Source organism: Scomber japonicus, chromosome 11 (genome assembly GCF_027409825.1).
Source record: "Scomber japonicus isolate fScoJap1 chromosome 11, fScoJap1.pri, whole genome shotgun sequence".
NCBI lineage: Eukaryota > Metazoa > Chordata > Actinopteri > Scombriformes > Scombridae > Scomber > Scomber japonicus.
Genome location: NC_070588.1, coordinates 21,765,377 through 21,779,230, shown reverse-complemented (window position 1 = coordinate 21,779,230; position 13,854 = coordinate 21,765,377). Strand labels below are relative to the sequence as shown.

At 40.5% G+C, this 13,854-nt stretch overlaps 1 protein-coding gene across 1 annotated transcript in view; it reads left to right on the top strand.

Moving 5' to 3' along the window:
- Positions 1–13,854, top strand: part of il1rapl1a (interleukin 1 receptor accessory protein-like 1a) — a 135,765-nt gene that overhangs the window by 71,844 nt on the left and 50,067 nt on the right. Inside the window, exon 5 of the mRNA XM_053328433.1 lies at positions 11,199–11,273. Coding sequence (XP_053184408.1) covers positions 11,199–11,273 — 75 coding nt within the window. The remainder of the gene's footprint in view (positions 1–11,198; positions 11,274–13,854) is intronic.

Sequence of the window (13,854 nt, the reverse complement as noted above, 5' to 3'; positions counted from 1 at the left end):
TTTCAGCATTTTCATTTACATTATTTAATATTAAATCTCATGAAAAGAATGAAAAAATTCCTGTCATCACAAACCTTAGAGAGCATGGCTTATGACTAAATAGCCACTCCATGCTTGTCCCATGACCACACTGTCATAATGAGAAATTAGGAGTCAGGACCACAAAGGAAGTGCCGGAGGAAGTGATGGATTCAGTCCAGATGGTCACTAGCGCAGACGGGACAGCGGGAGCTCTGTTAACACATCTCAATACTGCTGCAAACAGTCTCATAGCAGAAACTGCTACAATGCTAACAATAAACCATGCCACTCCACACTGTGTGGTGTTTATTTAGCCGCATGCATCCTCTAATAATGCCGTCAATGACAAGACTCATTAACAAATAGGAGATTCCACATGTCCCGGGCAGATTTGTAGATTACAAGCAGGCAATTTTGGCAGATGCTGTGCCATTCACAAATGTGTGTTTACAATGGTGTAGCTTTAACTTCCTTCAATGGAGTGAGTGCCTCTCAAACCACTGCAGGCAGATTTGAAGTAATGGTGCATTTGAGTGAAGAAATGGTGCATCTGACACATGTCTAAAGAACTGCTGGTGTCCATGCTTCTATGTCAAGCAGGAGAGGTAAGCAGTGATGGAGGCCTTCCCATTCACTCTTGGATCAGCGGGCTCTAATGGCTTCTCATCAATTCCTCCTGTCTAGAGAAGTGTGTGTCATGACTCCTGTAACTACTTCTGACAAGAGTGATGAAGCACTTGTTAAAGTTGTAAGATTCTGCTGGAGTTTGAAACCTTTAGATATAAATCTGTGTGGAGGTAGCTGGTCAGAAGACAGTGAGTGAGGGGCGAACGGAGGAAGGAACGAGGAGGGTATTGGTGTGTGTGTGTGTGGGAGGGGAGGGTTAAGATAAGAGAGAAGAGTGAAGAGTGAAAAGGTGGATAAATAGCACCCATGGTTTAGATGTGACAGATCGGAGAAAGTAGTGAGAGAGATGGGAGAGAAAGAGAGAGAGAGAGAGAGGAGTGAGAGAAGCTAATGATCGCCATCTGTCTTAGGAGGCTGCGAGAGAGGAGCATCGTTTGGCTTTTGATATCAGGGGAAGCAAACAAACACGCGATTTGCAGATCTCACCCTGGCACTGTGTTATGTGACTGGCTTCATTTAAGTCAGCTGGTGAAATGTAGCTCAGTGACTGTTTAGACCATCGGCTCTGTCATGCTAATGATGGCTGCTCTTCAGTAAGAGTACTTGTATAACAGCATGTTTGTTATTGTGTATACTGTAGTATGCCAGAGTCTATTTTGCTATGTGTGTGTGTGTGTGTGTGTGTGTGTGTGTGTGTGTGTTTTGTGTTTAGTTTTGAGTGTGCAGTTATGAATTTTGGTTGTTGCATGATACTGATGATCTCAGATGAGGTCTCTGAATCTCTAATTAGAATTTGGCACAGACTAGAAAGACTATAGTGGCTCTAACATCAAGGAGAGGGAGTGTGTGAGCCATTACTGAGGCCACTTATGCTATGTAGGAGTGTTTGCCTATGGCTGGCTGTGAGAATACATTCTGAATACATTCTGCTTTTTATACAGTAGGTAGTCTTTTACTGTATATACCATTTAAGTCAGATTTACCTTACAGCACATCTCATAGCAAGTAAAACTCACTGTATATGAAACAGTTCCCTGTGGTGGAATGGAGAACATAAAGCATAAAAATGTGTTATGTAAGAAACAATTCCATCAATAAACTGCTCTGAAATCCACACTATTGTATTTCAAGCAAGTTTCTGCATGTAAAGGGTGAAAAAGCTTACTTCAGTGTTACATGCAGTAAATCACCTTAAGGTGTTCTTAAAGTGGTCACGGAACAGTAAAACGTTCTTCAGGCATTTTTAGGCAGAGCAAGGAAAGGAGTGAGAGGAGTAATGTTAAAAGCGATCTTTTAGTCGGGCATATTGGTTAAAACCTCAGCCAGTTTCGACCTCACAGGGTTTTCATCAGGGTGGAAACTGTTTCTACTGTATTTCACATGTGTTGCAGATGGAGGCATAGCACCACAAAGTTATGCTCTGGCTGAAATAGCAAAAATAAGCTGAAAAGACAAGTTATATCTCCATTTCTGCTACTTGGCCGTTTTAATTCAAGTGAAAGGTTTCTGCATGTCCTCATCAGCCAGTCCACCATCACTATCTGTTTTACCTGAGCAAAATCCATCGTTACACTTCTGTCCTATCGAAAAAAAGAGCCAGGGTACCAATTAACAGTTAAGCTGCTGCAAGGGAGATGTTAAAAAATCATTTGGTCTGCTGAGGTAGTTTGCTCTCACAATAACAGTTCTCACAGGGCACATCATAGTACATTCTCTTTGTTCCCTTGTTAAAAATATTTTTAGCTGCTTTTCAAATGCTATTCTATCTGATTAGCCAAAAATACAGATTTTTACTTTTAAATAAAACCATGCATACGCATGAATATAAAATACAGTATGATTCTCATTTAGCCTTTTCTGAAATTCTGTGTACTTCCAGCATGTAAGAGTGTCCATTAGTTGAATGGCTAGAAACATAGATTTGTATAACATGTCCCTATTAAGCCCAGGCTATGCTGTTTCATTTCTGTCCAGAAACAAAAACTTACATAAATATAAACAGACAACTACATAGACTGTCAGAGGCTATGCAGAAGTCCCATCAGCACAGTGCTGTATTACAATGCCTCCATTAGGTAGAGATCTTTGTATTTCTTTAGCTTCTGCATTTTAACTCAAGGTAGGCATTTGTCTTGCAGAGTGGCAAAAAGCAAAATTATCTTGCATATATATCAAGCATAACACAATGAGACTGATGTTTTTTTGTCTTTTATAATAGTGTGCATTCATCTCATTATTATACACATGAGGAGAAACAGTGGATTTGGTAAACTGTTGAGGTTGGTGTGGAGACGGGTCAAAGGGAGCTGATGGAGCAGATGGCAGTGAGGTGACTCAGCGGGCTGCCTATCTGTTCTGTTCGGCAGTTGCTTTATGTAAATATCAGACCTGTATGTGCCACCTCAGGTACCTTGTTGGCACTACCAGTATGTTTACACACCTGGATGGACCTGAAGCATGATATACAGCACGGGGAAAAAAAGAAGAAAAGAGACACACACATGAAAACAGCCTTCCAGTGGGATTATGCACTGTGCATGCTGATTGTAATGCGCCAGGACTGTGTTAATCCCCCACCCCCCTCAGGTGTGTATCCACCTGCTTTGGCTGTCTCCAGCATTGACTGGGTTAGCCTTCTCCTCCTGCTCTGACCGAGTAACACTGGGCCACTAGGGCTTCGGTCTGAATAGCCCGTAGAGATTGGCACTGATGAGAGAGCTTATCCTCTGTCGTTGCCTACAGTCTACGGATGTTTTGATGGTCAGTATCTGTCTTGTCTGAAAATGTCGCCCTGTTCTGTCTTGCATGTGTCCTCTATCAATTCCTTCCCACTGCCTATCAGCATAAGCTCTGCACAGGTGTGTTAATTGTACATTTTACTTCTTTAGCAGGAATGGCTTCTTTATCATCACTACACTGCAGGGTTCTCTTATCTGAGGCTGTCAGGAAGGTGTGCGTACTGTGTGTGTGTGTGTGTGTGTGTGTGTGTGTGTGTGTGTGTGTGTGTGTGTGTGTGTGTGTGTGTGTGTGTGTGTGTGTGTGTGTGTGTTTGAGGCCACGAGCAGTCTACATGTGTTATGGGTGTGGGCTGATGTTGCACACAGGCATACGTTGCATTATTGAATTTGTACATGCTGTGTGTGAGCTGAGCCCTAATGGAAGGACAGTGTAGTGGTATAGTGTAGACTCTACCCATTGGGGAACATTAAAGTTCACAAAAATATTATCCCAGACACACAAGCATGCTGCCGGGAAGAGCAGGAGCATAAGCTGGACTGAGTGTAGAGAAAAGAAGCTAAGAAAAGAACTGGCAAGGTTTTACTGAAAGGTAAAAAAGAGTGCGGTGGGGCCACTTCTGGGACAGTGACAAAAGGATGAAAGGATGACAGTGGGGGAGAAAGCGACACGCTTCTAGGTGAGATGGAGCGAACAAAAATATTGCTCTGAGATACAACGAGATTGGTTAAGAACAGAGCAGAGTCCTAGACAGATGAAAAGAGTGAGCTGCTTAGTTCAGAGAGGGCAAAAGCAGACAATGGTTAGCTGCACCCACACATGCTGTATGTCGATACTTCATCAGTACTATGGTTGAGGCTAGAGTCTTGCAGGCTTTCATTGTAGCTTCTAAATTCAAGGATATTCTCCTCATCAAGTTCTCTTCCTCTGTACCTTCTTTATTTTCTTCCCTACCATCCCTCACTGCCCCCTTTAAGCACTCCTACATGCCTGGGTTTCTTCTTCACCTTTGTCCCTTTTACTCTTTATACCCAACCAAGCTCCCAGAAGCATGTAATGTTTATCAGCCGCTTATAAAACAAACACATACTTGCACTACTTGCGATATGCCACTTCTTCATACCCATTTGAACTTTGAATTACATCACAGGCACGCACATACTCATATGCTCCATTTTTATGTATCCTCACAGGCACATAATCCTGTGAAGATCATGAACGTGCAGCGCATGCTTTCTCTCTCACACCTTCCTCCTCTCTGTCTTTTGCTTTCTGTTCAGTAGAGCCCTTCGTCTCCAAAATTACATTGAGATGAACATGCATGAGTGCACATGCTCGAGCACACACTCGCAGGGCTTTTGAACATAGAAATGTGCATTCTCACTTGCCAAGTTTGCACACAGACACCTCCCGTGCTCACTGCGTTGAACTCATGGGGTTTCTTTGTTGTAGGACTATATGGGAACATTAAAAGATTATGAAATGGTTTGAACTCTTCCTCGTGAATGCAATTTGTTAGGGATATAGCATCTGGCAACTGTAAGTCAGGAACAGTCATACTGGAGCACAACAGAGTGCAGTGCACCATATGTGTCACAGATCCCTTCAGACTGTGAGGAGGGATGATTGGGCAAGTTGTTTGTGTGTGTGGTGTGTGGCAGGCCTGTATTTGTGCACATGTAAGAGTTAGAGAGACTGAATTTTTTAAAATCAGTTTGCCAGAACTGTACCAAACTGTGTGCTTTGTCAGTGTAATCACTTTTATTTAAAGGGGACATATCATGCACACTTCCAGGTCTGTATCTATGTTTTGTCTCAGCTGACTTCTGGTGTCTCAGGAGACTGCATTAACAAACAATAGTAGTTTCACTTATTTTTCTTTTCTCAAAATATAAACTTCTTAAATATATCCATATACATGTTCAAGCTCAAATTCAAGGCTTAAGAATGGACAGCTGTTTGTCAGCATGTGTGAACAATATAATGTCAGCGCAACCCTGATACACAGAGGAGACCATTATATCTCGAGGACACTTCTGACCCTCTTTTCCCTCCGTCTGAGCATCCCTGCTTTCTGCTCAGTATTCTGTAAACAATAGAACCATAAAAATGCTCCTCATTCATTTAAACCCTCTTCACATTCCTTGACTGCTTAATTGAACCTCTTACTGAGAGTATGACGCAAGTTATTCTATCAACCTGCATAAAATACAATCTCAGTTAAGTCTGAAAAAAAACCTTGATTAAAACAGTCTTAATGAGGTTGTTTTTTGAAGTAGAAAACAATGCATTATAAAATTAGAAGAGGAGCATACTGCCTGAGCATTTGTTTTCGCTGCCACTTGAAATCCAACTCAAGAAGACGTTTTGGTTAATGGATGTTGAGTTATTGTGAAGGGCTTGTTAAAGTTTGTGAGGAGGGGAGGCCCGCAGGTGAGCTCTCCACCTCCAGTACGCCAATAAGATTATGGGATTTAGCGATGGCATTTATAAGGGGCAAAGCTCTGTGGTCACACACACACACACACACACACACACACACACACACGTACATTCACATACACATATATTGTACACACGCACAACTGCTGAGAGGGCCGAATCACAGCAAAGCTCCAGCAATCAATAATACATTTTCTCAGTCGGTCCCCTTAACTATGTGTCTCTGTCCCTATCTTTGTATCAATCTCTAGCTTCATCTTTCACTTTTAGTGGATGCTCTTTAGTCGGTAGTCAAAATCGTCTTTTAATTGGTATCCATGTAGAACTTCTGAGGTAATGAGTTGATAAGTGTCGTTCCCATTGGTTAGCTAACGTACTGAGAAAGAGGAGGGAGCTGACATGCAGGCTCTGGATTAAAATATTTTACAACGATATGGATATATCACCTCACAGCTGGAATCCCGCTTTGAAAATCTTGATCATTGCCATGTTTCATTATCATAGTCTGTTAGAGGGCTGCTTAGTCGGAAAAAGCTTGATGGGCTACATGGCCAAACAAGCCCAACAGTTGTCACTTTTAGCTATTTGATAGTGCCAGTGACTGTGATGTGCTAACCTGTCTAGCCGTACTTGTGGGATAGAGCTCACGCTCCTGTTGCTTTGAAGGTGACGTATTTCAACTTTGCCAGAAGCAGGGATCTTAGAGCGCACAACAGTGGTGCACAGTGGGGGGTATGTGATGTAGTTTAGGATGATTATAAGTGCTTTTATTAGCTTCCTTTGGATGACACCATCCAACTCCCTGCTCGGCTCCTCTCATGTGGGAAATGGTTGGGTCTGGAATTGAATTCTGTATACTCTGAGGTGACTTTATAAGGGAATCATACAGGATGGTTATTGCACCATCAGGAATGTAATGAAACTAGCGCAAAGGTGACAACTGTAGAGAGGAAGGTCACTGTTAATATATGGTGATCTCCCGCAGTACAATATAGGAGTCTGCCAGCCGTAGAGGAGAACTGAGACTTCTCAAGTCAAGCTTAGCAGCCTTCAGAGACTCACAAGGACTTTGTGTTTGCTCTCAAGTCTCCATCCTTGTATTGTTGCCTTTCTTCTCTAGCTTGACTGCCTTTGCTGGTAAAAATACTAAAAACCTTTGGGAGCCAATTTCCTGAGACTAAGGGACAGTAGAGGACTGTGTGTGCACCCATGCATGAATGTGTGTGTGAGTGTCCATCACTTTGTGACTGCACAGCAATATACTGAATGTGGCAGTAATTTATACATTTGATTTACGCTTATTTTCACCTCTGTCACCAATTTGCCAATAGTGTATCTCTCTCTTGCAAATCCCACATACCCACAAATGGGACTAACTAACAAAAAAAAGTATCTCAGCTCCATCCTTAATTCATTAATTTGCTGTTTCCCTACAGTCAGTCACCCAGAATAATCCGTCTGTCCAGTGAGCAGAAATGGCATTGTGGATGACTGACCACAAAGCTTATATCCACACTACCCCACTCTGTGGTAATATATCTGCTAGTAGGCCTGCATACACATTCACACATACAGTAAAGCAGTGAAGTTATTTCATATTGACTGTCATCACAGGGTTTGAAAACACAAACCCAGCCAGGTGCTTTTCATGTTACATACAGCTTACAACACTTTTTCACAAAATTAAGAAGAAGCTCCGTCGTTTTCCACTACACATGTTTCAACTGCCTAAACTGTATGCATATACAGCAGCTTTTATCACGAGCTAAGGGACTCAGGGGTTAAAGAGTTTACAACGATACTTGTGTCACCTTCTGAAACGAATTCAGCCCAATTTGCTGCAGAGAATACACAATGCCCCTGAGGATACACACTTCTGTGTTTTATTAGGAAATATTGATCCCAGAGCATAAAACTTGCACAAGTAAACCAGCATGGCCCTTATGATCCCCTAAGGACACCTATTCACCTAGTAGACAGTGATTGACTTTGCCCTGTATGGTGATCGATACCTGCACAGTATCAATTCACAATTGACAGTTTACCAAATTGAACAAATTCTCTAACTAGCAGAGTTGCAGCTTTTCCAACATTTTGTTTATGCTTATTCAGTGTTGTCCTACAGGTTTCATTTCCTAAGAATGCAGGAATTGTATGTTGCTCAGGGCCCAGTGCAAATAGAGCTTGCAACCAACACACAAATGCAGCATAATGGCCTCACAACAGAAGTTTGACTTTCTTGATGCCAATATTTTTATTGACATTTAGTCCAAATGTCTTTTTTTTTCTTTTCTTTTTTTAAGTGGCAGATAAACAGACAGGAATGGAAGTAAAATGATTCTGATTCTAACCTTCAAAATGTCTTTTAGAAATAGAAAGATATAAAACATGCAATTTTTTCTCATGATGCTCTCTCAAACTTTTATTAAGTTAACATGTCACCAGATGTGTTTGCATGTTTTTATCTGTTTATGTCTACTTTTGTCTAATCCAAAAACTCCCATAATAATGTCGAGCAGAAACTCTTATCTGTGTTAGGAGTTGCTTCCACTTTTCTAGGTTTTAAATGGTGCCCCTCGCCCCCTCTTGCATCATGATAATTGGTGTATTTCCCATAAAGGAGTAGTAATTAAGATAATGAGATTTTCAGAGGCAAGTGAAGCATTCCAAAATTAGGAGGGGGGACATGTTTCTTGACTGGTTCACATTAGTTTTATACATTTTCCTTTCTGTCCTCTCCTCTCCTCTCCTGTGTCATTATCTACATTTCAATTGCTCTCTGCTTTTCTTTCCACTGCTTCCTATCTGTGTTCTCCTTACCACATCTGCTCTCATACACAGCTCGTCCTCATTTGTTTGCCCAATGCATAATTAGCTATAGGATCACCCATTGTGTAATTATGTATAGCAGTTTGATATGTAATTAAAATTGTATCAGTATCCTGTGTAATTTGTGCCGTGTGATTACCTATTAACAGTGCAAACAGTTGTGCCTAAAAGCCCGTGACCGCCCCTCTCATAGATGTCACTGAGCTTCTCTGTCAGTATTTACATACCAGCAGGTGCTTTATCTGAGCAAAAAGCTTTTTTTTTCGGACTAACATATAATAAACATTAACATTGGTCTACATCTCCTCACATGAACACTTTATTCTGACAGCTTGAGTAATTGTTAAATACGTTATCATGCAGGCTTTAACCAAGCACTTAACAAGACCACACACTTTACTTCAGACGAGACCACGCACTTTACTGCAGAGAAACATTTCATGGATTATTCTTCCAAAATAGAGACACCAAAACAGAGTAGGGCTTTCAAACAGCTTGTTAGAGAGGTCTTATAATAAGGTTAAAGAAGAAAGACGAAGAAGAAAGGCTTGTGAGGACACTCTGAGGAAACATTTAAATTGAAGCACAGGGCTAAAAACTGGCCTAAAAAAAATTCACCCCTAAATAATTAGATGTGCCTGAAAAGTCTTCTGTTCAGAATAGTCTCTGTTTTATTCAATTATCTGTTTTTTTCTTCTCTATACGTGATTTAGGAAGTGCAGAATTGGACTTATTGAATGTGTTGATTTATTACTATAAATCAATACATTCATGTCACTGTATACATGAACCTGCAGGCCAATATACTTTAAATGTTTCATTCCAGTAAACCTCATCTTTATCTGTAGCCACATAAGCACTGTAATCATTTCAATCATTGAATCCTGCACTAATTTTAATCCAGAAGAAGAAATCTGTGATCATGAACGAATAAATATCAAACATGTCATGTTTCTAAGCAGCAAAATGTTATTTATAATGAGCTTAACTTGACCCAATTTTTATGATATGATGTAATAGCAGTGCAACAAAAAAATGTGTCATACATTTCCATTTTGTAACAAGAAAAACAAAACAAAACATAACCAAAAAAAAACAAAAAACATTCAACTGTTCGTTATGAAGCTCAACTAAAACTGCACACATGAAATACCAGCCTGGTTAGTAGTGTGACACAGTGGGACAAAAAGGCCTCATACCCTGGCACAAAAGGTGTGACTTCCAGATTAGAGGCACTGATCCATTTATTCATTGGTCAAGCAGCTGCTGTCAGAGCACATGGCTTCAGTGCTGCACTATGAGAGAATCAGTCTTTTCATTGACTTTGCTTATGTTTGCATACCTTTTAGTAGACGTGCTGCTAGCAATAACAATAAAGATTGCATGTCACCAACATTCACAACTAATTGTTATGATGATGACATTTCCATGACCGGAGTAAATGCATGCACAGTAACAGCCAATAGGTGCATATACACAGGCAGAATCACACTTGCAACACTCAGACAAAGGAAAATCAAGTACAGTAGTTAGTATTAGCCGTCATAGTGACAAGACTCTGATACAGTTTGTCCTAAATCCTACACCAGCCCACCATAGCTATAGTAAATAATTCTCTTTATGCTATTGACAAAATGTAGATATCCCAGCAATGTTTTTTATATATTCAGTAATAATGTTGGATAGTAACACTAGGCAGATTGCAGGATATGCAACAAAAATCTGCTACTGGAATTGAACCATGAATGTTGCAACCATTTATTTAGGTGTTTACCAGCAATGCTCAAATTACTGAAAATTATCTGCAAGCCTGCTCTGGATAACAGAGTACCTCATGATCAAAGCATCTCATCTAACTGTAGACACAGCCACCTCTCCATGCCACTGTTCAGTCATGTACATACAACACCCTCTTTCTGTTCTCTTAACCCCTCAGCCCTGAAGAGCACAACCTTCCTTGCAGAACACACAAATGCTTTTAACAACAATAAAACTGTTGCATGTTCTGGCTTTCCCCAGAGAAAGGACATCAGCAGTATGTCTGACATCCATTGTATGTATGATTAGCATCATTAGAGTATCAGCTGGTCCCTCTCACTCAGACACTCCATGATGGCTCTTCAAATGCCTAACACTCATGCAGATTAAATGGTGGCTTGTTCTTGGCAAAGCAGTGATTAATTTATGATTAGAAGTAGGTCAGATGAATGGAACCAGAGGTCTATAGACACCAGAGAGTGATGTGTCTTCAAAGAGCTACTTATGAAAGCGTAAGGAATGAAGATGGACAGAAAGTGGATGAGTATTTAATCATTTTGAAAAGGAGGTAGGAGATCAGAGCTAACCTATGTCTGTGCTCTTTGTGAAATGTTCACAAATGTCTGAAAGGGGAACAGAAAGAAAACTACTGGATCGAGTGAAAGAGAGGGACATGGAGGAAACTATAAATTGCTCAATCGGAAATCCTTCTTCTTCAGTGACTTTTCCTGTATTGTTGGTTTGCCTGTCTATCATATTTAAATTGTGTCTTCTCTATCTTTCAGCTCCTTTGACCGACAAGCCGCCAAAGATCCTGTTTCCTTCAGAAAACAAGATTAGCAACATGGAGCTGCAGCTAGGTAAGAGCATCATGGGATTTCCTCCAGCAGCAGTCGGCACTATCTGTGTCATTTTCAAATGACACGAAATGGATGATTTTACAAATCCTCTCCAACACACCACAGGCACTGAATGCAGATTGATGATGACACTTTTATTTGCTGGAGAATCAGTAAAAGAAAAACAATTGTTCAAGTGTTTTCCATATATGCAAATGGTGCATGCTAATGTCCCCAGGCTGTTTTGTCAACAATTGAAAGCCCATATGGTGCCAGGGTTCCGTACACTGGCTCGCCACATGGAGAGGCGGCCGCTGTCAGTTGCCACTGTTTGTCTTCTTTGACGTGGGGTCACAATGGTCTTACCATGTGTGCATGCGTGCATGAATGAGTATAAGCGTGTGGTTGTGTTTGTTTTGGGTGTTTTTCTGTGACAGCATATTGCTTGATTTCTGGGCACAGTCCGCTGTCCACATGGTACTTGCCGCTCTATGAATGGCTAATGTGTCTATCATGAAGAAGCTAATCAGACAAGACTAAGAGGTCTGGAAAGCAGAGAAGGATTGGATGAGTATGTGACGGGAAGGGAAGGGGTGGGGACATATACAAAGACGGTGCAATTATTCACTGAGAGGCAGAGACATAGGTTTACTTTGAACTTTTTTTTTACTTTAAAGGAACATTTTTAGTTAGACGACAAACACAATTGCGTATGTGCACTTGCTCTGTATCACTCTTTTCTCTTTAATAGGCACATGTTCACATGCACATCAAGATCCTGACTTTGCAAAATGTTTACTTTACTAAATATGTATTTGCTGACCTGCCTGAAACCAGACGATTATTTTCTCTAATTCTTACATTTTGTTTTATTGATAGACTACTTAACTATTAATCAGAGACCTGAATTAATATTTAACATAACATATCTGTCACAGTGAAAAAAATGTAGAAAAGCCTGTAGGTAATGCACTGCTCACTTTATGGATTTGGGCAACACAGCACAAGAGTTACATGACAGAACCACAGTGACGCTCAATCCTATCTTTACATCATCTCAAAAACATCCATTTGTACTATCTTTCATTCATCTCCTGAGCTTATGGATAGATCCTTCACTATGACATCAGAGGTCACCTGAGAGGCTCCAGCTCACCTGTCTGTGTGTGTCAGTGCTGCTCAGGCTGCTGCTGACAACCAGGTCAACTGAACAAGCTTATAAATAATGTTGATATCTTCATGGCACATGGGCAATATTAACTCTGCTCTAGATCTACTCATGGAAAAGGAGAGAGATAGCATTAAATAATAAATACTTATACCACTAATTTCACCAATTAATGTTTGGCTTGAATATAACTTTCTTATTAACTAAGCCCAACTGTTACTGATCCTTGTTTAACAGGGACCAGATGTCTTAAATTGCTTTTGGGAGGAATTTTGTTGTTTGTTGTTTAATTAAACAGAAAGTCTGAACAATAATCACAAATGAGCTAACAACACCAAACACTTCAGAATAAATATAATGTCCAGTAAGTTTAATTTCATCCAGTAAAGTTTTTTAAATTAGACATACAGTACAAACCGCTTCAGGTTCTCCGCCTCACCAACTCTACGACTACTGCTGCTACTGCTGCTGCTGCCGGGCTGCAGATGGTCAACAATGCGTGAATTTGAGGGTTGCCAGATCATCAGGCTGAGTATCCCCCATATGCTGCTCCTGGCAACTCTGTGGAGGTCTTAACATAGCGGCTAGATTGTTAAAGATTGGTAAAAATATTGATATGGACAATCCAGCAACACCATGGTATTGATAGGAACATGTCCCTATAGTCCATACCCAAATTTACACCCTTGCTGAGAGGTTACCTTTTTTTTGTCTTTCATCTAACGCCACTGAAATTCAGGTAGCTCTTTTGAAATACCTCCATGGTTGACTGATTAAGAGTGAATAGTTGATAAACTGACAAGCACATTGTCATATGTCAGCATACTCACACCCATGCATAAACAAGTTGCAGTATTGTTTGTAAGTGTTGTTTGTATCTACCTTCATTTTACTGGGATTTTGAGGAAAGGTGTCCTTCAAAACTGTCTCGCAATCATTTAAAGCCTCATTGTCGGTTCTTTGTTGTGTGTGTGTGTGTGTGTGTGTGTGTGTGTGTATTTGCATGTGTTGAAGGATCAGTGTGCTTAGTGCTGAACAGTGTTTTAATTCTCCACTTCCATAAAATTCGGAGACATGCAAGAGACGGTTTTTAGAAAAGCGAGGTCTAAATCATTACAGCATAGGTCAAAATATCCTTACTTTTGGCCTGAGTGTGTGAAAAACACTGAATCCTACAATTCTCATAATGCAACTCACTAGAGAGTCTTTGTTAGATCATCCGTTCCCCTTGTTTATAACGCAGGCTTTGTACTATAAAATAGTCTCCAAATCCAAGCTTAGATAACATCACTAGAATCTTCTCAGACAAAAGAGGCAAAAGTCCCTCCAGAGCCACATAAGACATTATACGACTGTTTTCACCAGCTAATTAGTACTCCTAATAACAAGTGAACTGATCTGTAAACCCAGTGGAGTTTCCCTCCAATGGTATGG